This window comes from Pan troglodytes, chromosome 8, assembly GCF_028858775.2.
Source record: "Pan troglodytes isolate AG18354 chromosome 8, NHGRI_mPanTro3-v2.0_pri, whole genome shotgun sequence".
Taxonomy (NCBI): domain Eukaryota; kingdom Metazoa; phylum Chordata; class Mammalia; order Primates; family Hominidae; genus Pan; species Pan troglodytes.
Genome location: NC_072406.2, coordinates 110,267,318 through 110,295,233, shown reverse-complemented (window position 1 = coordinate 110,295,233; position 27,916 = coordinate 110,267,318). Strand labels below are relative to the sequence as shown.

Here is a 27,916-nt window from a genome sequence, read left to right as displayed (position 1 = left end):
TGAATGGGCAAAAACTGGAAGCATTCCCTTTGAAAACTGGCACAAGACAGGGATGCCCTCTCTCACCACTCCTATTCAACAAATTGTTGGAAGTTCTGGCCAGGGCAATTAGGCAAGAGAAAGAAATAAAGGGTATTCAATTAGGAAAAGAGGAAGTCAAATTGTCCCTGATGCAGATGACATGATTGTATATTTAGAAAACCCCATCAACTCAGCCCAAAATCTCCTTAAGCTTATAAGCAAATTCAGCGAAGCCTCAGGATACAAAATCAATGTGCAAAAATCACAAGCATTCCTACACACCAATAACAGACAAACAGAGAGCCAAATCATGAGTGAACTCCCATTCACAATTGCTACTAAGAGAATAAAATATCTAGGAATCCAACTTACAAGGGATGTGAAGGACCTCTTCAAGGAGAACTACAAACCAGTGCTCAATGAAATAAAAGGACACAAACAAATGGAAGAACATTCCATGCTCATGAATAGGAAGAATCAGTATCGTGAAAATGGCCATACTGCCCAAGGTAATTTATAGATTCAATGCCATCCCCATCAAGCTACCAATGACTTTCTTCACAGAATTGGAAAAAAACTACTTTAAAGTTCATATGGAACCAAAAAAGAGCCCGCATTGCCAAGTCAATCCTAAGCCAAAAGAACAAAGCTGGAGGCATCACGCTACCTGACTTCAAACTATACTACAAGGCTACAGTAACCAAAACAGCATGGTACTGGTACCAAAACAGAGATATAGACTAATGGAACAGAACAGAGGCCTCAGAAATAATACCAATATCTACAATCCTCTGATCTTTGACAAACCTGACAAAAACAAGAAATGGGGAAAGGATTCCCTATTTAATAATGGGTGCTGGGAAAACTGGCTAGCCATATGTAGAAACCTGAAACTCGATCCCTTCCTTACAACTTATACAAAAACTAATTCAAGATGGATTAAAGACTTAAATGTTAGACCTAAAACCATAAAAACCCTAGAAAAAAACCTAGGCAATACCATTCAGGACACAGGCATGGGCAAGGACTTCATGACTAAAACACCAAAAGCATTTAAAACATAAAAAACGAAAGCCAAAATAGACAAATGGGGTCTAATTAAACTAAAGAGCTTCTGCACGGCAAAAGAAACTACCATCAGAGTGAACAGGCAACCTACAGAATGGGAGAAAATTTTTGCAATCTACTCATCTGACAAAGGGCTAATATCCAGAATCTACAAAGAACTTAAACAAATTTACAAGAAAAAACTTAAACAAATTTACAAGAAAAAATCAAACAACCCCATCAAAAAGTGGGCAAATGATATGAACAGATGCTTTTCAAAATAAGACATTTATGCAGCCAATAGACACATGAAAAAATGCTCATCATCACTGGTGATCAGAGAAATGCAAATCAAAACCACAATGAGATACCATCTCACACCAATTAGAATGGCGATCGTTAAAAAGTCAGGAAACAACAGGTGCTGAAGAGGATGTGGAGAAATAGGAACACTTTTACACTGTTAGTGGGAGCGTAAACTAGTTCTACCATCGTGGAAGACAGTGTGGCAACTCCTCAAGGATCTAGAACTAGAAATACCATTTGACCCAGCCATCCCATTCCTGGGTATATACCCAAAGGATTATAAATCATGCTACTATAAAGACACATGCATACATATGTTTATTGAGGCACTATTCACAATAGCAAAGACTTGGAACCAACCCGAATGTCCATCAATGATAGAGTGGATTAAGAAAATGTGGCACATATACACCATGGAATACCACGCAGCCAAAAGAAAGGATGAGTTCACGTCCTTTGTAGGGACGTGGATAAAGCTGGAAACCATCATTCTGAGCAAACTATTCCAAGGACAGAAAACCAAACACCTTATGTTCTCACTCATAGGTGGGAATTGAACAATGAAAACACTTGGACACAGGAAGGGGAACATCACACACTGGGGCCTGTTGTGGGGTGGGGGGATGGGGGAGGGATAGCATTAGGAGAAATACCTAATGTAAATGACGAGTTAATGGGTGCAGCAAACCAACATAGCACATGTATACATATGTAACAAACCTACACATTGTGCACATGTACCCTTGAACTTAAAGTATAATAAATTAATTAATAAATTAATTTTAAAAAATGTTCAGGCAAAATGTAATTAGCCATAACAAAAGACTAACAAAAATAAAATACATGATTATCTCAATAGATGTACATAAAATATCTGACAAAATTCAACATCCATCCAGTAAACTAGGAATAGGAGAACTTCCTCATCCTGATAAATGTTATCTAAAAAAAAAAAGCAGAGCAATAAAAACCTATAGTTTATATTATACTTGATGAAGAACCAAATGCTTTCCCCGTAAGATGCAAAAATAAAGATGACCACACTTGTCACTTCTATCTGACATTAAAATGGAGGTTTTAGCCAGTGCAGCAAGGCAGAAAAAAATATAAAAGACATCCAGATTGGAAGAAAGAAGTAATACTGTCTTTATCTGCAGATGACATAATCTTCTGCATAGAAATCCCATAGACTCTCTAAGAAAGCTACCAGAACTAAGTAAGTTTAGCAAGGTTATGAGGATACAAGCAGTTCTATATTCTATCAATGAAAAAAACTGAAAATCGAAGAGTATCATTTACATCAGCACTCAAAAACATGAAATGCTTAGGCATAAATCTAACAGAGTATGTGTACAATCTATGCTGAAAACTAAAATACGTTGATAAGACATCAAAAATCGAAAGAAAGATCATAAATGAGATGCCTCAATATTAAAGATATCAATTCTCCCCAAAATGATCTTTAGAATTAAATCAGAATCCAGAAGGACTTTCTACAGAAATTAAGAAGCTGATTTTAAAATGGATATGAAGAGGCATAGGAACTGGAATCGCCAAAGTAACTTTGAAAAGGGATAAAGATGGAGAACTCACACTACCTGATTTCAAGTTTACTATAAAGCTACAATAATCTCAGGTAAGTGTCATATTGGAGAAAGGGTAAATATTTAGATGTATGAAACGCAATAAGAGTCCAGAAGAAGACTCACACGTATATGAACAACTGATTTTCAAGAAATGTATAAAGGAAATTCTATGAAAAAAGAGAGTCTTTCCAAAAAATGGTGCCGAAACAAGTGGAAATTCATTTGCAACAAAAACTGTATCCATACCTCACACCACATATAAAAACTAACAAAACAAATCACAGATCTAAATGTAAACCTACAATTTTAACACTTCTATAAATAAATATAGAACAAAATCTTTGTGATTTTTGGTTTAGCAAAGGTTTCTTAGATATAACATCAAAAGCATGACCCATAAAATAAAATAATTTTTAAATCAATAAACTCGACTTTATCAAAATTCAAACTTCTGCTCTTCAAAGACATGTAAGAGAATTTTAAAAAGCCACAAACCGCAAGAAAATATTTGCAAATCACATCTGATAACTTTCATCCAGAATCTCAAAACTCAGTGTCAAAAAAACAACAAAATAATTTAAGAATACTTCACCAAAGAAGATATAAGGATGGCAAAAAAGATGCTCAAAATCATTTATCATTAGAGAAATACAATTCCAGTTACACAACATCCTGGAAAATACAAAACTGTAGAGACAGAAAACATACCACTGGTTGCCAGAAGCTTGGGGTCAGGTAAGGGGCTGACTATAAAGTGACAAGGGAATTTTTTGGATGGATGGAACTGCTCTCTCTGCATTTTAATTGTGTGGGAGTTACACAACTGCATGTTTGTCAAAATTCACAAAATGTACTCTATGAAAGGTGAAGTTTGCCATATATAATCTTAAGTTTTTTAATGAAAAAAATGACATCTCTTTAAAATTCCTGCTAAAATACAGCTGACAGCACTGACCCTTTAATTTCTGATTCTTGGCTTTAAAATATGCCTGTCTAGTAGCCAGGAAATAATCAGTATAGCCTTAATGAAGTTATCTGTAAGACTGACGGTTTCTTTCTTAAATCTTGAGGCCATAGTCTTTCCCAATTTAATTCTGCAGTCATTACTTAAAACTTCATTGACTTACTCAACTTTGCACGCGTTAACGATGAGAAACTTGGTCTCCTTTGACTGTCAACTCTATCATCTCTTCCATATATAACCGAACTACACAATCCTTTGCACTGCACTCGGGCAGATACAGAAAACTATATTTTTAATTTGAACGGTTTTATTTTGAACTACAGAGGAAAAGAGGGCTCCGAGAATGCCAAGGTAATCTGGCAATTCCAAATAACATTACGAACATCAATATGTAAGAATTTTTTCTAAAATACATTTTTTTCTAGACTTTCTCACTCAAAACCTTAGATTCACCAGAGCATACAATATATAAACTGGGCTTACCTTGCATTTAAGATTTTCCATGATTTGGTGTCAATCTACAATTTCAATAATATTTCTATCATTCTCAGACACAAAGTCTCCATTCTGGGCAGGATGGCCTCATTGTCTGCTCCTTCCAACTTCTGAAATGCCCTCCTTGATAATGTCTAACGCCCTCCTAAATGAGTTGTGTTTAAACTGAGATATCTCATTGTTGTTATATCACTCTCATTATATACTCCTTTATATTCTTATTCAACTGTTTCATTTATGAATGCCATCTCACACTCTACAAGTTTCTTGAGGGCAGATAGTATCTTTCATATGCTGCTTTTATCCCTGGGAATACAATAAATATTCACAGAAAAATTAATGTAAGAACTGATTTTAAATTACTTTAGATCTTATACTAATTTTAAATTAATTCAATAACTTCCTGGAAGTTTATTTTGTACTTTGAGAAACAGAGGCAACGGGCACTAGAATTTGTTCCCTGAGATCTCAGCCCAATTCATCTTCGTATCTCCAGAGCTGAATACAATGCCTGACACATGAAAAACATTAAAACACTTAAATAGTTAACTAAATTTCACTTTCTAAGGCCACAGAGTAAGAAATGGAATCCTGAAGTTCTAGTCCAATTCTCCCAAGATTGTATTAGTACTTTGAAATGTTCTCTAATTTCTCATATTTGTTCACATATTCTCCCTGAATATACTACAAGTATAGCAAACATAAAAGTTGTTCTATCTCCTCTTTTTAAAGCTCAAAAAGCAACCATTACAGTATAGAGTGCAGGCATAGCAGGTGGGCAATATTCCTATCAGATTTCTTAAAAAGCAACATACAGGCAGCTCACAGACACTTCTCTGCCCCATGTAAAAACACGTTAGATACTCTTCCTATTGGGAAGATTTATTTTTCATCATCTTTGGCACAAGTTCTAGAATGCTATCTGCCAGGCCCCATGCCCCAATAAATATGCATCCACAAGCAATTATGGAGATAGATAGCTTATGGGGAGGGGGCACTATTTGGTCAGGTCCCAATGCTAACCTGTGGTTAGGGGGAAAAAAGAGTAGGGGGAGGGGTGTGGCCCTGTGATTAATCACTGCCCACTCTGCTTAGGGGTATTTATCACAGCCCGCTGTCAGGTAAATCACTGGAAAAACACCTCTTCAGTAATTAATGTGAAGTGACGGATGGACAGCCCCTGGGCCCATTAATCAGGAACATCAGCAGCCTACTGAGATTATGAATGTCAGGATGCATAAACTGCCGGTGGATCAATAGGCCCAGGAATTCATCCAAGGCTCTCATTTCCGAAGCATCTCCGGTACATTAGGCTCCCTCTACCCCTCCCCCAGTCTGAAGTGAAAAGCAAGGTTTCAGAACAAAGAGCAGGAGCTGAGGTCTAAAGTGATCAGTGAGAGAAAGCAGTCAAGGAAGCTGGCCATGGCTAGGGATGGTACCAGGACAGGCAACATGAGCACAGAGCTATACTAAGAGGCTCTCTCAGAAGGCTCAATGTTCCTGCAAAAGAACCAGGAAGACATGGTACACAACCAATTATTCAGAGCCTAACTGTCCATTTTAGGGATCATCCATTTTCTTGCTTCGAATTTTTTACCCATTTCCCCATCTACATTTTCTTTCCTTTCATATTAGCACCACCAAAGAGAGAAGAAAGAAATAAGAGAATGAAAATTCCATTTCTGCAACCTAACAATCTAGGTAAAAATTTTGATTTAAGAAAAACAAGAATTTATATAAAATGAAATCAGTAAATTACCTTTACCTCATCCCTAAGTACCACAATGACAGAATTACTATAAGTACCCAGAGTGTTAAGCAAAAAAATTCCCCACCGAAAGGGTCTGCTCAACTTGTAAAATTTTTAGTCTGGAGCTGAAAGACTATTTCTGTCTACTTGTCATCCCAAGTTTAGTCAAATTTTGTATGGGAAGTAAGCTTGGGCTACAGCCTCATACTGAATACATACTAGGCTGGCAGTGACGGGAAGGAGACTGCACTTGCTGCCACATCCCGCCAAACCCCAGTGCTGTGCTTTGTGGTCAGACTCAGGCCAGGGCTGCAATTGTTGGTTAGAAAGTATCTCAGAGTTACGGCTGCCTGTTCCGCTAAATCTCATTTCATCCTACTGATGGATGGATGGACAGATGGCTGCCTGGTGAAAGCAGCATTATCAGCCAGCTTCTATGGAGCCTCCAGATGATGGATACCCCTCTTTCTACTTTCTCCAAACCACCATCGATCCAAGCCATATTTCAGCAGTCAGAAGCCCAGTAATATTAAGACACACAATCAAGTTAAGTTACTTGCAGTGTAAACCTCTAGAACAGAAATCCTAACACCTCAGCTTTGCTGTCATGAACCACGCTAAAAATGTTACAGTTTCATTCTTTCTAGCTGCTAACCCAATGAATTCCAACAGCTCAAGCCCAAAGGGAATAGCTGGGCTCCATTCCTAGCAGCTACTTGAAAAGCTAGTTTGCCTGCCAAATTTTTTACTAGCCAGTTCATTTCTGTGAAATGAACTCTGCAGCAGTAGTGAGCGGATCTGTGAATACGTGTATACCCCGTGGAGTGTAAAGCTATTAGAACCATCAAACAACCTAGAGTTTGTCAGTGATATAATCACTAGCCTCAAACATGTGTAGAGCCTCAGACATACCAAATAGACCTTCTCTACCAACACCAAGGATAGCGATTAAAACCAGGACAGATTAAAATTATCTTTTGAACATAATCCTAAAATGTTGTTTCTACCCAGTCAGCCTGACTGGCTTCTACTCTCTTGCATACATATTAAACATAATAGTAAGTACTAATCCTTGCCTGCTTTCACAAGCACACTTCTGAGTCCATTTGCTCTATCACATTCTAGACACTCATCTCAGCTTGTCTGGGTATTTAGACTACCGTGCCTTTCCTTGTTCCTTCCATCTTATCATCCTGAGCTCTCAGACAGCAACTTGGACTTGTATAATTGAATGTTGTGTCAAAGTTATTTCCACTGGTGTGGCTGGAAGAAATGGATTCTGACTCATGACATAGGTTCCCAGAACCTACATGCTCTCTTTTGCTAAGCTTACTTATCCCCAAATGACTTCTTCTCATAATGTTTCACTATTAACTATAACCGAAATCAGCTTGGCCTGGCTCCTCCTAGTCTTGGCCCCTCTTGATTGAACCACTGCTATCCTGAGCCTATATTCACAGAGAATTAGTTTGTATTTGTTTATGGGGCTAAAAAAATGCCACGGTGGAGCAGTAACTGTCTTTCTATTTGATGTCATGATAGTTTACTTCTTTAATATCTATGCCTTAACAACATCTAGAGCTCTGTTTCTATCAAAAAAGAACATGCTATTGTTTAAAGATACTACTTTATTAAAGTGTTGTATTAAGAATAGCACTGCCCTTCAAATAAACATTAAAGAATTTTTACAGAGCCTTGGAATTAGACTTACCGAAAGGGATTGTATAGGTCAGAATTCAACATCCTAGTTTTTCAGATAAAGATACTGAGAATTCAAAATTGTAATGTCTGTGGTTACACAGATATTAAGTGGCAATGCAAGACTGGAACCTTGGTTACAATTATAAGGGCTGTGCTCATGCTACTATATTTCTCAGACATTCTGTTTTCATCCTTGGAATTTCAGAGAGAGTGAAGGCAATGAGGGTTAAGTGTTGTGTGCATGCCTATGTGTTTTGGGGAAGGAAGGTGGCCACAAATAATTAAGTGTGGTGACCTATATACTACTGTGCTTCCCATCAAGGTTGCCCATAGGTCATCTGAAAGCTATTCACTATCTTACAGAACAAAATTGGATGAATAGCTGACAATTAGATACCTCTATTCCTTTCTTCTCCTTTCTTTAATATCTGCCCCAGTCCTACCCAGAAAGTTTTAGAAAGATAATAAGTGAAAGCAGAATCAGAGAGCAAGAGGCTCTATGACTTAACCTAAATGAACAGAGGGTCAATGTGTCCTCTTCATTTCCAAGAATGCCACATTCTGGTCAAATACAGAGCACAACTTCAATGACTGGACTTCACCCTCTGGTGGCCAAAATGTGTCACTACTACATTTCCCAGTTTCTAAGCCACCTGCATACCTATCTTCAAATCTTATAGCTGAAGCCAGGCACAGTGGCTCACGCAGGCAATCCCAGCACTCTGGGAAGCCGAGGTGGGAGTACTGCCTGAGGCCAGGAGTTCAAGACCAGCCTGGGCAACTTAGCAAGACTCTGTCTCTAAAAAATTAAAACGAGATAAAAAATTAGCTGGGAACGGTAGCACATACCTGTAACCCTCACTACCTGGAAGGCTGAGAGGGAGGGAGACTGCTTGAGCCCATGAATTTGAGGGTGCAGTGAACTATGATTGTGCCACTGTACTCCAGCCTGGGTGACAGAGCAAGACCCAGTCTCAAAACAAACAAACAAAAAGCTTATAGCTGAAAAGAGCCTTTGAAAACCATCTGGTTGAGGGATTTATCTAAGACTATTAGAGTGGTAGTAACTAAGACCAGAACCCAGATTGTCTATCAACTAAACTAGCAGTTTTACCACCATTATAGCAGTATTATCAGTTTTCCACCGAGTATATGCTCACGATATATGCTGAGCAAAGTTTAATCAGGAAGTTAATTGTGCTGAAGAAATAATCACATAATGCACATCAAATCCAAATATATTATCCACACTAATACTCATTACCATTAAGGATAAATGATCAGGGTGATTTTTCCATCCCATTCCCCCAAAAATGTGCCTCATACACTGGACAAGACTTCTACTGTGACTATTCTTGGCACAAGAAAAAAACTTCAAACAATTCCCAAAAAAAGCACTCACTCGGAAAAAAAAAAAAAAAAGGTTGTGTTAGGTGAGTAATAAGGAATGACAATTCTTCGAACTGTTAGTTTTACATATTCCCTAAGCTCATATAAAGGCTGATTTATTTGCATTAAGCAAATACATTTTAGAATAACTAGTTTTGTACACTCATTTGCAAAACTATCTTAAACCAAGACAAAGATTCTTATCTTTCATTTTAAAAAGTCTTTTTATAGTTTCTACTTAGTTAAGAAAGAACTATTAAGCCATGCCCAAGAGAACAATGACATATTTTTCAAAATCTGCCGCGATGAACCATGTCTAATTGTGTTTTCTGTTTCATTACAGTTTAGGCCCTACAAGCAAAAGTGAAGTAGTGGTAGAGCAGTGATTTAGTAGTAGTAGAGGAAGAGAAAGAAGAATAATCAGCTACCATTTACAGAGTGCTTACTACCTGACAGGGACTGTGGTAAACATTGTATATACATTATCTCATTTGGTTCCAACTATAGTACTAAGAGATAGCTATGATTATCCCAATTTTATATAGGAGAAATCTGAAGCTTAAATAACTAAAGATCACACAACTTCTAAGTGTTGGTTAGGATTTCAAAGTCCCTGCACTTAACTACTAGACTAGACTGCCTGATATTCAGCAGAATGGTCTCACAATGATGCATTAGTTTCATAAATATTCACAATTTGCTTAGAATCCATGTAACTGCAATGCAACCAAAAAGAGTTCAAAGACTGCTGCCGTAAAAAGAGAAAACCAAGTAAGATAAGAATGAAAGATCTTTAATGCTTTCATGGCATGCCTATTTCCAATAACCTTCCAGACTTAAAAAGGCTGACAATAATTCACTGTTGTCTCTGAAACTTCCTCATTCACCTTGCCTCACCCTCAAAAGCCATATGGTAAAGAACCTCACCAGGTGTCAGGAGAGGAACACCCTCTCTTCTATTCCCCATAAGAATAATCTCTATACTTCTTCCTACCAACTCCTCCAAGCATTTGAAAATGCTGCCCTTCTCTACTTTCCTTCTCCAGAGGCACATTTCAACATGGGACCACCAACCAGTGAAACTGGTAACACAGTTCTCACCCTGGCAGAAGCTCAAAGTAGAATGTAGAGTATACGTTCAAATCTTGGGTCTAAAACAGAAGAAACCTGTACATCAAATACCAACTGCAGATGGTATTTTCAGATGCAATCTTAAACGGAATATAATACAGTATTTTAATATTAGTCTGCCTCTGCCTTGGACATTTATATTTACTGCCTCTGCCTCTCTGCCTGCAGCTGGACAAAGAATACAGCTTGCACAACTGGAAGAAACATTTCATGAAAAAACTGAGTATCAAGACAACAAAAGATACAAGATACATGATTCCAGTAGGATCTTGGAGGTCCCAAAATATATAAATAAACTGGCATGAAAAGGTCTTTCTCACGACATAACACAATTCATGCCCCCAGCTTATTTTATACTACACTGGCTATAGTCGTCATGCATCAGCACCAACTGATTTCACGCTTTATAGGCTGGGAAACAGTCCGCAGCTTAGTCTTTTTCACACTCCACTGACAAGGTAACCACACAGCTCACCGACTTAACTGCTCCAAGTTTAATGTTAGCACCTATTATTGACCACCTCAAAAGGCAGTCAGATAAAAGCTTTAATATACCGAACAATGGCAATATAATATGTAATAGAAAGGTAGAGAGAAAAGTTTGCTTCCTACTCTGCATATGTAACTGGCGGTAGGGGGCAGGGAGAGAAGAAAAAAACTCCCTCTTAAAACTTCTTTCCCTCATTACACATCTGGAGGTTGGTCTGCTTCTACAGTTATTTGAAATTAGTTCCTCTCCTGGGTCTATTCTGGGTTTAACTGACATCCTATAGTTGACAATAAAGGAGCTCAAATGGATAAAGCTTTGGGGGCTTTACCTCAACCTTGACATGCATTAAACTTGATTTTTTTTCCTCTTTAAGATTCACAGAGTAAAGCTAATAAACCACTGGGTAAATTTTGAAAGTAGAAGCCACCAGACTCAATCTCAGCTAAGTGTCATATCTGTTATCTCATTTGATCCCAACTACAATACTAAGAGGTAGCTATTATTATCCCAACTTTACAGATGAAAAATCTGAAACTTAAGTTACTTAAGATTACACAGTTTCCAAGTGCTGGATAGGATTTCAAAGTCCGTGGATTGGATTTCAAAGTCCCTGCATCTAAATACTACTGTAAGACTAAAACACATATCTTCTAAAAATTATGTTGGGGTAAAAATGCATAGCCCAGAATGCTAGTCTGGCTACAGCCAAAGGTTCATTGTAGCAAAGCTATTTATTTTGTATGTATGTTTGTAAAAATGCATAGCACAGAACAGTTTAATTTTTAAAATACCAAATCACAGTAACAACAAAAATGAATACTTATAAATGAGGTAGAGTCTGTCTGTTAGAGAAATAGCTACAGCTCCGTATCTATCACCTCCCTCCTTGGAGCTATACCAGCAGGTGTGAAATGTGCCTGGTGAGAAACTGAGAAACCAAAAGCAAGTTTCAGGCAAAGAAAACATTAACAAGTTAATAAATTTAAGAGTTTCTCTTCTATGCAGTTTCAAAGTTTATTCATTAGAGTTTCAAGAATAACAAATAATTACAATACAGTAAAATCTTCAAAGCAACGTTACTTTAAGGAACAGAATGCCTGTACACAGGGCTACAGAAGGCTTTCAAGAAGAATCATGTCCTGAACGAACATGGCTCAGGTATTTAAACTGAATTCTTATCTAGTATTCTTATGATACAAAGAGAAAGATAATTGTTAAAGATGGGTAAAAGCTAACAATAGGCAATGGCATTTTTTTTTACCATCAAATACTTATTAAGTGCACATATTGTATTGACATCACTGCTGGGGTAGTAGAAATCATAAAGTAGGGGTCAGGCGCGGTGGCTCACGCCTGTAATCCCAGCACTTTGGGAGGCTGAGGTGGGCAGATCAGGAGGTCAGGAGATCGAGACCATCCTGGCTAACACGGTGAAACCCAATTTCTACTAAAAATACAAAAAATTAGCCAGGCATGGTGGCACGCACCTGTAGTCCCAGCTACTCGGGAGGCTGAGGCAGGAGAATCGCTTGAACCTGGGAGGCAGAAGTTGCAGTAAGCCAAGAGAGTAAAAATGAAGCTTCCCCTTAAGATGTCTCTACCTAATTGGAAAGATTGTTTTAATGTTGTTTTAAGGGAATATATGTCTCTAACTACCAAATAAAGAGAAAAGCAGTAAATGATAGAAACCAGAGGAGAAAAATATCACTAAGGGCTTGGAATGGGTGAGGAAAATGTCATAAAGTGGGTGGAACTGAGGCTAGGCCTTTAGAAGCAGATTTAGAAGTTCAGACACAGAATTGAGGGGAGATATTACAAGTGGAAAGAATAGACTCAACATGTGAAGACGCAAAAAGTCAGAGTGTTATTTTGGAGACTTACAGAAACTGGTTGTCTTAGTTCATGCTGCTATAACAAAGTACCACAGACTGGGTGGCTTAAAAACAACAAAAATTTCTCACAATTCTAATAGCTAGAAGTCCAAGATCAGGGTGCCAGCATGGCCTGGTTCCGGAGCAGGCCCTCTTCCAGGTTGCAGTAGGTTGATTTCCCATTGTATTCTCATACAGCAGAAACAGAGCAAGCTAGCTCCCTGGCTTCTTCTTGGTTTGTTTGTTTGATTTTTGAGACAGAGTTTTCACTCTTGTTGCCCAGACTGCAGTGCAATGGTACAATCCTAGCTCACTGCAACCTCCACCTCCGGGTTCAAGTGATTCTCCTGCCTCAGCTTCCCAAGCAGCTGGGATTACAGGCATGTGCCACCAGGCCAGCTAATTTTTTGTATTTAGTAGAGATGGGGTTTCACCATGTTGGTCAGGCTGGTTTCGAACTCCTGACCTCAGGTGAGCCACCCGCCTTGGCCTCCCAAAGTGCTGGGATTACAGGCGTGAGCCATCGCACCTGGTCCCTGGCTTCTTCCTACAGGGGAAGCCATGTCATTCATGAGGGCTCCACCTTCATGACTAAATTACATCCCAAAGGCCCCACCTCCAACACCATCACACTGGGGACCAGATTTCAACATATGAGTTTAGGGGGAACACAAACATTCAGTCCCCAATATTAGTCTGGCTACAGCCAAAGGTTCATTGTAGCAAAGCTATTTACTTTGTATAACTATTCTCATACTGAAAGAAAGAACTGAACCATAACTTGCCCACATTAAATTCCACTCCACAATCCAAATAATATCCAGAAATTCTTGTCTTTGATGTCTGACAATGCTTGCTATAAAAACAGTAACAGCGGATAGCATATGTATCAAATCAATCCAATAAATAAATAACAAGATGTACATTTGTCTGAGATAAAGGCCTAGCCATTGTGGATCTAGATATGGTAACTGGCCTTACTACTACTATAATAATTCCTGGAAAAGATAAGCCCTATCCCCATTACCCTTACCTTTATAGTTTCATTTCCTGGTATGATGTGGTATTTCTAGTCTCCTCAAAAGTTTTAATTCCATCCAACCCATACTTTCATCAATAGAACATAGAACCTTACAGGGTTTTTTGTTATTTGATTTTTTGAGACAGAGTCTCATTCTGTCGCCCAGGCTGGAAGTGCACTGGCGCAATCTCAGCTCACTGCAACATCCGCCTACCTGGCTCAAGCAATTCTCATGCCTCAGCCTCCGGAATAGCTGGGATTACAGGCGTACACCACCATGCCCAGCTAATATTTTATATTTATAGTAGAGACAGGGTTTCCCTGTGTTGGCCAGGCTGGTCTCGAACTCCTGGCCTCAAGTGATCTGCCCACCTGGGCCTCCCAAAGTGCTGGGATTATGGGGGTGAGCTGCCATGCCCAGGCAACTTTACAGTTTTGATGACAGAATCAATAACACCTTGAAAGGAAAGGTGAAATACACTATTTCCGCCCCACCTTCTAGCTGTTTATTTCACAGCTGTATTAGCAGAACCCAACAACTAAAACACCTTCCATTCAAATTGCCCACAAAACTTAGAAACTGCTCTGCTCTTCTCTCACTTCTTCCTCTCCCCACCTCCTCTAACTTACACACAACCACCTCACTCTGCTGTCCATCTTCCCCAACTGCTGCCCAACAATTCACAGGCTGTCACAGATTGTCAGCACTGCATCTGGGGACTTGAGAAGTACTCTTGTGGGACAGCACAGTGTGTTAGTACAGCATTTTCCCAGACACAATGTCACTCTTTATAGCCAGCTGCAAATTAGTTTCTTCTTAAAAAAAAAAAAAATAATACTCCTAATAAGACAGGTACAAGGAGATTTCAAATAACCAAGATTAAAACTCACTTTGATTTGCTCTGAGATGTAGGCCTTTTCAGTCATTCACAATGAAATCCTATGCTTCTACTCACATGAGCCATGCAAAACATCCAGAAATACCTAAGACAGTATTCTGATGCTGACAAAAGCAAGAAGACTAAGAAAAAACAAATCTAAGGATAATCTTGTTCCTCTCTTTTTTCTGTGCCTATAGTTCCTCATCCCTGGATTCTATTTGAGACTAATTTGTTTGAACTCAGCTCTCAACATCAACATTTATTTCTCACTGTGTTTAGCTGCACAAAACTATTTAAGAGAAAATTCGGCAAATCACCATTATCATGTCATAGTTTCCATCCAATTTTTGCAATGTGCGTCACAGCACATGAGTATATTTATCTTCTGACGGTTGCTGTGACCAACCCTCTGGTTACCCCTAAAGCTATCACCCTGCACATCGGCTGGCCCATCGTCACTGGCTACACAGGAGAGTCAGAAGCTGGAATATACTCAAAAGATCATCATTAGATGTGAGTAAGAAAGCCTCTCACAAAACAGCAGGTCATATCAACTTACTAAATCTTCCTTGAAAAAAAAACTTTTTTAACTGACAACAAATACTTATAGGGTAATATTTAAAAGTTAAAATCAGCTATCTTTTTTCATTTCTAAGTGATTTAATAACATTATTCATTCTGTTTTATAATACTTTACTATTTAAATGACCATCTATTCTTCCTGAATCAGTTAATCAAACCCTTAAAATAACACTGCATCTTTGCTATATAAATTACAGGGAAGCCAGGACTTGACAAGAAGGATGTTAACTCTCAGCTGTTACAGTGGAAAGAGAGCAAAGCTAGTGATCCAACTTTGAAAACGAATCCCAATATTTAAACAGCCCCTGTTCTCCTCTCTACTACAAACAATAAAATTAAGACAGATAGTAAATAGAAGTAAGAAAATCTTCAAAAGACCCTATACCTTTCAGGAAACTGCCATTTTCAAACCTGTTTTACATGACAGTTACAAAATAAAATGATACTGAAGAAACAAAATACAAGCAAACAAATCTTTAGAGTAAACAGACAGTATTTCTATAAAATATGCATAAGTAAAGGCAACTTACCATATAAGTAACATTTATTTTCTTAGTAATAAAACTCTACAACATGCCGATAGACTGTCTCTGAAGGCAAACTGTGTAAAAGTTCCTTTCTGACAGCAGCCTCACCTGAAAAATAGTAATAATAAGTTATTTTTATAAAAATACACAGTTATTTCTTTGACACCTGTCTAGGCACTTAACTTTCATTGTCTCACTTTGTAAATCTAAGAGTTTAACACAGTGATTTGCCATAGAATGTGCAATGAAGACACACATACAAAAGCACTTTTTAGAAGCTCATCAACCAAATGGAATAAGGAAATGCCATTCTCAGACCTGAGGACAGGAAAGTCTACTAACTGTCAACAAAAAAAAGAGATAAGACACAAAATAATAAAAATCACAAAAAGAGGCCAGGCGTGGTGGCTCATACCTGTAATCCCAGCACTTTGGGAAGCCGAGGCAGGCAGACCACTTGAGCTCAGGATTTCGACACCAGCCTGGACAACATGGCAAAACTCCGTCTCTACCAAAAATACAGAAATCAGCCAAGCATGGTAGCATGCACCTGTACTCCCAGCTACTCAAAAGGCTGAGGTGGGAAGATTGCTTGAGCCCAGCAGGTCGAGGCTGCAGTAAGCTGTGATGGCACCACTGCACTCCAACCTGGGTGACAGAATGAGATCCTATCTCAAACACACACACACACAGACACACACACACACACACACACAAACACACACACACAAACAGATGTTCAACTTCTAGTCATTACTACAGTTTTAATACATGGGATAGCTTACAGAACATGGTGGATACTCAGTAAGTATATGCTGGCCAGCTGAATGGTAGATGGATAAAAAATAAAACTCATCAGTTAGCAAAGAAATGCAATATAAACATATTTTGCTTTGCTATCAAACTGGCAAATATTAAAAAAGAGCAATAAGGTTCTGTTTTGCTGAATGTCAACAGAATAGGGCTCAAACACAGTGTTAGTGGAGGTATACATTTTATTAATACGGAAAGCTGTTAACAATATGTTTCAGAAACTTTTATGTGTCAAAAGACCTTTGATGAGGCAATTCTCCTTTGATAAATTTATCATAAGGAAGTAACTAGACTTCTACAAGGATATTTACTTATTCCAGAACTGTTTACAATAGTGAAAAATTTTAAATAACTTTAATGTCCACCAATATCAGCCAGGTTAAATAAATTATGGTACATCCACACTGTAGAAAATCATGCAGACATACAAAAGAAAGATCTACAAGGCATATTATTGAGCTGAAAAAAAAAAGGAGAATTTATCGAGGAGTTAAATACGAAGAAAACTTTAAAACATTCCTGAAAGACACAAAAGTAGATCTGAACAAATGGAAAGATATTCTTTGTTCTTGGACAGAAATCTCAGCACAAAACAACAGTATTAAAAAGTCAGTTTTCCATGTTAATTTATAAATTTAACATAACCCCAATAAAAACACCTGCAAGCTTTTTCATTGAGACAGAAAAGCTGATACTAAAGTTCAACAGAAAAATAAACATGCCAGAATAGTCAGGAAAACACTAAAAATTTTAAAAGCTAGCCCTTGATATACTATTAAGCCTCTATAATTGAAAGTGTGTGATAATGGCACAGAAATAGAAAGTCCAGAAGTAAACCAAATGGAAATTTCATATATGATAAAGGTAGCATATCAAAGAACACTGGGGCAAAATTCGTCTTTTTATTCCTTTTTAAAGAAACCGTACCTCCAAATGGATCAAGGATCCAAATTAACAACTAAAACTACAGAAGTATTAGAAGAAAACACAGGTGAATTATTTACCATGGGTCCAAGGAAAGCCTCTAAATTTAATCCAAAATTCAGATAAAACAAAAAACTCTAAAACTGGACTACATAAAGGTCTAAACATTCATACCTACGCACAAACACTACAAACTGGGAGAAAATATTTATAACATACATCACCAGTAAAGAGCTAATATTCCTAATATATTAAAAACTCCTAACAACTGAGAAAGGGGAGGGGACCAAAAACCTGATGGAAAAATGAAGATATATTTCACACAAAAAGATATAAAAATGACCCTTAAACATATGAAAAGATGTTCAACTTCACTAATAACAAGAGAAACAAACATTAAAACTATATTGAGATACTATTTCTTACCTATCAAGTTAGCAAAAATTAAAAAGTATGCCAACACACTCTGATGATGAGGTTGTGGGGAAACTAACCCTCTCATACCCTGCTGATGGGAATTCAAATTCGTACAACCTCTGCAGAAAGGGATTTAGCAATATTTAAGAAAACTACATACGCTTTTAACTTTTGGCCCAACCATTCCATTTTGAAAATTTACCCAAAAATACACCTCTAACATACCAAAATACATATGGACAAAGTTGCAGCACTTTTTGTAAATTCAAAATATTAGAAACAGCATAAGAGTACAAAAGAGTATCTGAGTATCTATAGTATGCTACCTTTTGTGTAAGAATGAAAGACAAATTAGAAAATGTGCATCTATCTCCTCAATCCTGAGGGGGGGAAAACACATGAAGGATAACTGGTGGAATCATGAGATTGGTAACCTACAGAGGTCAGGTTAGAGTGTGAAGGACAGAAGGAATGGGTGACAGTGCCCTGAGTATAAACATTTTTGTAGAGTTCTGACTTTTGGAAACATGTTGATGTTTCACATACTGAAGAATAAATAAGATCAATTAGGATCAAGTGAAAAAGACAGAATACAAATAGAAATAAATGAAGTACACTGTATTTCAAACGAGTAACATAACCCCAGGGAGAAGGGAAAGAATGTTAGAGAAGGAAAATTAATCCAAGTAACTTTTGAACACGGTTTTTATATCAGCACATTCTAATAGAAATATAATGGAGCCACATATGTAATTTAATATTTTCTAGTAGCCACATTAAAGTGAAATTAATTTTATTAATATATTTTATCTAATACACTTAAAATATTTCAACACATAATCAACATAAACTATTATTAAAATATGAGTGAGATATTTCATATTTATTTTGTAGTAAGTTTTCAAATCCAATGTACATTTTACACTTGTAACACATCTCTATTCATGTGGCTAGTAGCTACCCTATTATTACACAGCACAGATTTAGACTACCTGCCCTTAGGCTAAACGAAAAACACTATAAACAAACATTGAATTCTACTTACGAGGTATCTTTTAAGTGGTGGTATGAGTTAACAATTCTTAAACTATTTTCTTATATTCTAGAGTTGAACCAATAAGCAAAAATATGAGTAATAGGGCCAGGTTTCTCATTGTTGGAAAACAGAGCTATAAATACGGAATGAGGAAAGGAAAGAATAAACCCTGTAGTGTTGGGTCAGAATCTGAGGTATCTGTATAAACTCACTGCTTTTAATAAAGATGTACTAGTGTGTGCACACATACAAACACACACATTTCCTCCTCTCACATATACCTATTTCCCAGACGTCAGCTGAGAAGGCCTAGAAGCAATAACAGTTGCAACCAGGACATCTAGAGTCCAGACTGTGGCTTTTAAAGTCATTATCAAAAGGAACCAGGGCTCTGAGAAGAAATTCCTTATTCCAAGGCTGGGGCTGGGAACATGCAAGATGAGCCTAGAATACATGCTCAAAGAATGACAGGGGCATGTCAAAAGAACTGAAGGGGCTCCTACTGGCCAAGTCAGGGACAGTGTCAAAATAAATAAAGTACTATTATAAATAAGCGTAGAAGGAATAATGGAATTAGAATATCACCAATTAAGGACCATTATGAAAATTAGGCAGAAATCACCAATGGATACTAAAATTAGTGAGCAAAAGTTCAAGGAGTAACAAGATGTTTACAACAAATGGATACTAAAATTAGTGAGTGAAAGTTCAAACAGTGACAGGATATTTACCAAGTATCTATGTATTTTTACACAAAATACTTTAAAATTACAAAGGGACTGTGACTATGAATACAAAGAGAATATAATGCCACTAAGCTATACACTTAAAAATGGTTAAACGTAAAAATAAATGATCTATATTTTACCACAAAAAAATTACAAAAGGAAAAACAGTAACAATCAAGTGATCCAAAATCATATTACCAGTATTTGAACATCTTGTGCCTCCTGATATGATGTAAAAGCATAACAATACTTTGCGGTACTCCTGCCAAAAATGAATAACCTTAATTAAACCATGAGAAAACATCAGATGAACCCAAACTGCACATGTTCTACAAAATAACTGTCTTGCACTCTTCGGAAATATCAATGTTGGCTGGATGCAGTGGCTCACACCTGTAATCCCAACACTTTTTGGAAGGCCAAGGCAAGAGGATCACTTGAGCCCAGGAGTTTGAGACCAGCCTGGGCAACACAGGGAGAATCTGTCTCTACAAAAAATAAGAAATTAGCCAGGTGTGGTGGTGCATGCCTGTAGTGCCAGCTACTCAGGAGGCTCAGGCAGGAGGATTGCTTGAGCCCAGGAGTTCAAGGCTGCAGTGAGCCATGATCACACCACTGCACTCCAGCCTGGGCAACAGTGAGACCCCCGTCTCCAAAAAAAAAAAAAGTCAATGTCATGAAAAAAACAGGAACTGCACCAGATTAAAGGAAACTAGAGATATGACAACTGAGTGCACTCATGACCTGGAATTTTCCTTTGCTATAAAGTACAATGGGCCAATGAGTAAAATCTGAATGTCTGTAGGTTACTTAATTAATATTAAATCAACGTTAATTTCCTGATTTTAACAACTATACTGTGGCTTATATACAAGAATGTCCTTGTTTTTAGAAAGTGCACACTTAACTATTTAGGTATAAAAGGGAGTAAGATCTACATTTTACTCTCACGAGAGAGAAATAAGAAAGGGAATGTAGTAAAATGTTAACATTTGGGGTATTTGGGTGAACTCTCTGTACCACTCTCGGAATTTTTCTGTGGTCTGAAATAATGTCAACATAAATTAAACAGAAAAAGATGTCAGTCAGCACAGTGCCTGGCACATAATGTGCAATCAAGTAAATGGGAGTTAGATATTGTTAATGAGAATATAATCTCTAGGATTCTGTGCAAAAAAATTCTCGACTCAAGAGCCATTTATGGTTGGAAAAAATGGGGGAAGGAACAAAATAATGCATATAGTATGCCCCATTTAAACATACGTCCACAAATACATAGGCAAATGCATAAACAAAGACTAGAAAAATATATACACTGATCTGTTAATAGTGGGCAGCTCTGGGTAGTGTAATTAAAGTGATTCTTATTTTCTTCCTCACGTTTATCAGCGTATTCTAGTTTTCTTACAATACAGATGTAACATTTTTGTGGGTTTTCCAATGATGATTTTTAGAAATTAAAGGAATAGCTCACAATCAAGGAAGGTATAACTATTCCTTTTCTGTAGCAGTGCCCTCTCTGCAGACCTATGCTTAGTTACTGCATTTCAGCAACATATTCTCTTCCTCTACCTTTCACATATCAGAAGTATAATAATCATGTAATACTATTGTAATATTATTTCACATAAGAATATCCAGTTAGTCTTATAGCTGTTTTTGTGTTAAAAGAATGGAATACACCTACACATATAATTTTGCTTCTCTCCAAAAATTCTACTGAAATAAGTCAATTTGTTTTGTCTTAAAACATAAATCCACAAGGACAGACAGCAGAGAAGAGAAAAAAAGTAACAAAGCTTTGGAAGTTATATATTGATGAATGCTCAATGTGTAGCAGAACTTAAAAAGCCAAATTCCAAACCAGCAGTAGAGAAAGCTACCACTCAACCCAATTTACCATCAGAAATCGTCATGAGAGTCAGGGACTGGCCATACCAACTCTGGAACTCGAAGTGAAATGCCGGGAGGGCACTGGGTGAAAGGAGCGATCCTGAGATCCCCTCCTCCTCTGTGAAAAAAAGTTTGGGATTATCTCTAAAATGCAGAATAGACCATCTATGGATCAGGGGCTGACTGGAAGTGCAGTGGTCTTTAAAATTGGGTGATTAAGTAAGCATATTGAACCTAAAATCTATCGCCCCACCCCCATTCCATACACCAGGTCCCAGAAAAATGCCAACTGTTCTATACTGAAAGGTACCCACAAGCACCCAGGACAGTGGATAAAAATAAACACAGACCCACACCAAAGCACATCACTGTGAAACTTCAGAACACTGGGGACAAAGCAGAGATCTAACAAGTTTCCAGTGAAAAGATCCAAACGAAAGAAGAGGGTTCACATTGACTTAAGACTTCTCAAAAGCAACAAAGGATGAGGAGAAAAAAGAAACTATGCCTTCAAAATTCTGAAGAAAAATATTTCCAATCTAGAATTTACACTTACCCAAACTATATTAATCAAATGTGAAAATAGAAACCAAAAATATTTTCAGACATGGAAAGGCTCAAAAAATTATCTACCATGTATGGTTTCCTAGAAAGTTACTAGAAGATTGAGAATTTTAAAGTTCTTACAAATTTAGGAAAGACTGAGTGTTCGTAACTATAGTAAAAAGTTACCAAAGACTACTTATACCCATTCGATTGTAAAAACAACTTACTTTTCTTTTACAAGCCAATCAGTGTTAGCTTAGCCCCTTACTTCTGAAAGTCAGTCAATTTAAAGTTAGGAAGAAAGTCACTACCATAAAATACCCAAGTGCCAACCAATCAACAACGGTCTCACCCACGTAATCATTCCTCTATAGATTATGTTAATCTGCTTCTGCTGCCTCTTAAAATTTTCTAATCCCTGAGCACCACACTCCCCCAAAACATTATATAAAACTAGCAATTTGCTTTGTTCCAGGAGATTGTGCCGATTAGATATTTTAGATAGTGATGGTCTCATCATCCTTTGACAACAAACAAGGAAACAAACCAAAGGAAAGAAGAGATGAGATATGGAAAACAAGATATCCAACACAAGAGAGAAGTGAAGGAATACCAGCAAATGGGACTCTAGGATGGTAACTGTGCACCAGCAGCAGAAGGCAACCAATCGAGATTGAAGCTATGTGAGAGGGCAGGCATGCTGAAGGCTGTCATCCTCATGCTCTCTGGCATGGTACCATCTTTTGAATCCAACACAACTACTAGAGGATGTGCTCCACCTAAGCAAGAGGTAAATGAAGTCTGAAGAAGATATGAGTTCTAACGATATTCGGAGAACCAAACCCAGGAGAGAAAAATCTAAGGATAACAACAAGTGGAAATCATACCAGGAAAACAGCAATGCAGCAGGTGCAGGCTTCAATAGTAGGACACTGGAAGTCTCCAGAAGAGAAATTTCCAAGAATTTAAAAAAAAAAAAAAATTCAAACTGACAGATTACTGTGATTGACCTTGTGGAAAACTGCACCGAGGGTCTATTTAAGACACTATCAGCAAATAAAATTTGCACAGGCATAGTAATGTAAATATAACATTAACTATTAGACTTAACCAAATATTTTAATATAACTAAATTAAGAAGCTAGGGAGAAGCAGCAGTGGAGATGGTATTTAATAACACTAAAACTTTCTCTACCATAATAGAAACTCCAAATATAATGAAAAAAAAAAAAAAACCGGTAAATCAAAAGATAGCATTGTACATACATTATTTTTAAATACAGAGATATGTTGATGCCAGAAGAAATAGCTTAAGGAGCTGAAAGTAGTTACTTTTAGGGAGAGGACTAGAGAGAGTGGGGAGTGGTGGGACAAAAATGACTCACTATATTTTGTTACAAATCCTTTTTTTTCCCACTATTGGACTTTTTAAAACATGTTTATTTTAAACTCTACATCTATTGATAAAATATTTTAAATTATTTTTAAAAAGCCAAATAGCAACATATAAACTTAATTGTTCATCATTCAAAAACATGTCTAAAGAAAACATTTTCAACCGAAAGGGACAGAACATCCTACAGAAAAATTTCCTTTTTGTTAGAAGATCTTTATATTTCTAATAGTGAAAGAGCACAAACACACAAAATATAGAAGCTTCAAAAATAAAAAAAAATTTAAGCAAATAATTACCAATTGAGTAGACAGTAAAGATTCAGGAATTGTAATACTAGAAAGATTATAGGTCTGACCTTACTTACAAATTCATTAATGATCAGGAGACAGTGCAAATAACACATTTAATTAAATCTGCTCATTTATCTATTTTAGGAAGTATAATTAACAGCAGTGAGACAGAGTAGTAATATAAAAGGACAGAGACAGATTAAAAACATTGGCCAAAAAAACAACCAAATTGGAGAGTATTTCCAAATAGAAGACTGGGTAAAATTACAGGCTTAAAACAACAGAAGAGGGTTATCAGCAGCTTATTTACCATCAATTTTACTTCACACTGTTGTCACATGAAATAATTTTGGCCAACACTCATGTTAAATGAGGGGATGTATACACACACATGCACATAAACACATACATATGTATATATACGGATATTTTTTTCTTTATGAGAAACTGATAATCCTAATTAAGCAAGGATTCATGAAGAGATTACATCCTAAAAACAACATCCTGTTGATGCAATTTGACAAGAGTGAATTTGTACTCATAGTTCAGTAATTATAAAAACTCTATCAAGAATAATCAATAATGAATTAAACTGTCCTAAAGACAATTAACTGTTATCTACCCTGTATTCTTCATCTAGCTACACTGGGATTATTCTCACTGTTCCTGCTCTTTATTTGAACGGCCAGGCACTGACCATTCAAAATAAAGTCTACATTTCCCAGCCTCTCCAGCAGCAAGGTGTGGCTATGTGGCTAAGTTTGACCAATGGAATATGAGCAAAAGTAGTATACACGGAACTCCCTAATACAAAATCTATAATGCTACAAAATCTAAAATGTTCTGAGTGTCAACATGATGCCACAAGTAAAAAATTCCAAACCTGATCTCATGTGACAGGTTGCAGTCACAATGCAGGTACCCAACACATAGTTTATTCAGTGTCCCCAAGGAAAGAAAGACCCTCCCAGCTGCCATCAGCTGCAATATATATCTGCACACACCAGATTCCTCCATACAAGCATGCCCACAAAGGGTAATAAAATGACACGTGTACACGCTGGATACACCAATGGGAGGCTTCCCACAATGCCTCACATGGGGCTAAGATGTACTGCCTTACTATTACTCACTATGCTCTTTCTTCCTTTTTTTTTTTTTTTTTTTTGCTTATTCTCTGCTCTGTAGTATAACAATATGGTTGAAAGTATCAAAAAGGCCTGCATGATATCCACAGAGTAATGCAAACATTCCAAAATGTGAAAACAATGTGAAACCATTCTCTGGATCTAAGCATATTGGATAAGGGATACTCAACCTGTAATATATAACTTCCAGGAAGTATCCTTAAAGGAAGTGAGATGTGTCCTTCTCTTTCTCCTTCTGATGATTGCAATGTATGCGAAATAGCTGAAGCTAGTAGCTCTCTTAGACCCTAAAGTGTCTTTGGAAAATAATAGAATCTGAACACAGTGGGGAAACGTGACACCACGGCAAACCACGTGAGTCCTAAACTGACTACTTCTGGAATTTCTTTTTTTTTTTTTTTGATGTAAAACAGTTTATTCTTTAAGTGCAGGGGTGTGTAACTCAATCCTTGCTTGGCATGACCTTAGATCCTGTTTATAATTTGGTATCTTATTGCCACAAACAGTCCATTCTGTCTGTCTTATGATCACTGTTTCAACATTAAGGCTGGTCAGCTGTTGTGTCTAAACTTCTTTTTTTTTTTTTTTTTAATTGATCATTCTTGGGTGTTTCTCGCAGAGGGGGATTTGTTAGGGTCATAGGACAATACTGGAGGGAAGGTCAGCAGACAAACAAGTGAACAAAGGTCTCTGGTTTTCCTAGGCAGAGGACCCTGCGGCCTTCTGCAGTGTTTGTGTCCCTGGGTACTTGAGATTAGGGAGTGGTGATGACTCTTCAACGAGTCTGCTGCCTTCAAGCATCTGTTTAACAAAGCACATCTTGCACCGCCCTTAATCCATTTAACCCTGAGTGGACACAGCACACGTTTCAGAGAGCACAGGGTTGGGGGCAAGGTCATAGATCAACAGGATCCCAAGGCAGAATAATTTTTCTTAGTACAGAACAAAATGAAGTCTCCCATGTCTACTTCTTTCTACACAGACACAGCAACAATCTGAATTCTCTATCTTCTCCCCACCTTTCCCCCTTTTCTATTCCACAAAACCGCCATTGTCATCATGGCCCATTCTCAATGAGCTGTTGGGTACACCTCCCAGACGGGGTGGTGGCCGGGTAGAGGGGCTCCTCACTTCCCAGAAGGGGCGGCCGGGCAGAGGCGCCCCCCACCTCCCGGACGGGGTGGCGGCCGGGCGAAGGCGGGCCCCCACCTCCCTCCCGGACGGGGCGGCTGGCCGGGCGGGGGCTGAACCCCCACCTCTCTCCCAGACGGGGCGACTGGCTGGGTGGGGGCTGACCCCCCTCCTCCCTCCCAGACGGGGTGGCTGGCCGGGCAGGGGCTGACCCCCACCTCCCTCCCAGATGGGGTGGCTGGCCGGGCAGGGGCTGACCCCCACCTCCCTCCCGGACGGGGCGGCTGGCCGGGCAGGGGCTGACCCCCCACCTCCCTCCCGGATGGGGTGGCTGGCCGGGCGGGGGCTGCCCCCCACCTCCCTCCCGGACGGGGTGGCTGCCGGGCAGAGACGCTCCTCACTTCCCAGACGGGGCGGCTGCCGGGTGGAGGGGCTCCTCACTTCTCAGACGAGGGGGCTGCCGGGCGGAGGGGCTCCTCACTTCTCAGACGGGGCAGCTGCCAGGCGGAGGGGCTCCTCACTTCTCAGACGGGGCGGCTGCCAGGCGGAGGGGCTCCTCACTTCTCAGACAGGGCGGCCCGGCAGAGACGCTCCTCACCTCCCAGACGGGGTCACGGCCGGGCAGAGGCGCTCCTCACATCCCAGACGGGGCGGCGGGGCAGAGGCGCTCCCCGCATCTCAGACTATGGGCAGCCGGGCAGAGACGCTCCTCACTTCCTAGAGGGGATGGCGGCCGGGAAGAGGTGCTCCTCACTTCCCAGATTGGGCAGCCGAGCAGAAGGGCTCCTCACATTCCAGACGATGGGCGGCCAGGCAGAGACGCTCCTCACTTCCCAGACGGGGTGGCGGCCGGGCAGAGGCTGCAATCTCGGCACTTTGGGAGGCCAAGGCAGGCGGCTGGGAGGTGGAGGTTGTAGCTAGCCGAGATGGCGCCACTGCACTCCAGCCTGGGCAACATTGAGCACTGAGTGAACAAGACTCCGTCTGCAATCCTGGCACCTCGGGAGGCCGAGGCTGGCGGACCACTCGCGGTTAGGAGCTGGAGACCAGCCCGGCCAACACAGTGAAACCCCGTCTCCACCAAAAAAATACGAAAACCAGTCAGGCGTGGCGGCGCACGCCTGCAATCGCAGGCACTCGGCAGGCTGAGGCAGGAGAATCAGGCAGGGAGGTTGCAGTGAGCCGAGATGGCAGCAGTACAGTCCAGCTTCGGCTCGGCATCAGAGGGAGACCGTGGAAAGAGAGGGTGAGGGAGACCGTGGAAAGAGAGGGAGAGGGAGACCGTGGGGAGAGGGAGACCGTGGGGAGAGGGAGAGGGAGAGAGAGAGAGCGAGCTGGAATTTCTTACTCAACAGACATGAACTTCTATCACATTTAAGTCTCTGGTACTTGGTTGCAACTAAATCTAATCCCAATTCATATAACCTCTACACTAACATATGTGCCTTGTTTTCCTTTTTTCTCTAAACAATCTCCCTCTACTCTTTTACTGGCTCCTTTTCTGCCTCCTGCACCCTTACTATGGGTATTCCCTAATTCTTCATCCTTAGTCTTTTCTGCTCTTCTCTAAGGTTTAGGCCAAACAGTCTTAAAAAACATATCTCTATGTCTCATCTATTGAGCTCCAATTTTATATTCAGCTGCCTATCATTCCACTAGCATGCGACATAATTATATAGGAACATAACTAATTTTTAAAACAAAATAGATAAACAGACAAAGTGGTGGTAGAAACAATAATAGTAGTTGCGGTGGTGGTAATAAATAGCTAATATTTACTGAGCTCTTAGTATTTGCCAGCCACTGTTCTCAGAGCCAATCCTCACAACAAT

The 27,916-nt window shown here is 38.9% G+C and overlaps 1 protein-coding gene across 40 annotated transcripts in view; it reads right to left on the bottom strand.

Moving 5' to 3' along the window:
- R3HCC1L (R3H domain and coiled-coil containing 1 like) overlaps positions 1 to 27,916 on the bottom strand; it is a 110,839-nt gene that overhangs the window by 65,794 nt on the left and 17,129 nt on the right. For 13 of the 40 annotated variants that reach the window (XM_054660425.2, XM_063780995.1, XM_054660423.2 and 10 more), the window contains 2 exons: positions 16,178 to 16,270; positions 15,766 to 15,870 (listed from right to left, as the gene is read on the bottom strand). The exons of 3 other annotated variants lie outside the window; for them this stretch is intronic. Coding sequence is in view for 5 of the 37 variants with exons in the window: in XM_063780991.1 (XP_063637061.1) it covers positions 4,408 to 4,414 (7 nt within the window). In the remaining 32 variants the exon portion in view is untranslated. Of the gene's footprint in view, positions 1 to 4,407; positions 4,726 to 15,765; positions 15,871 to 16,177; positions 16,271 to 27,916 lie in introns of those variants that run through there. 24 more of the 40 variants (XM_063781000.1, XM_063781001.1, XM_063781020.1 and 21 more) reach the window with 6 other exon arrangements.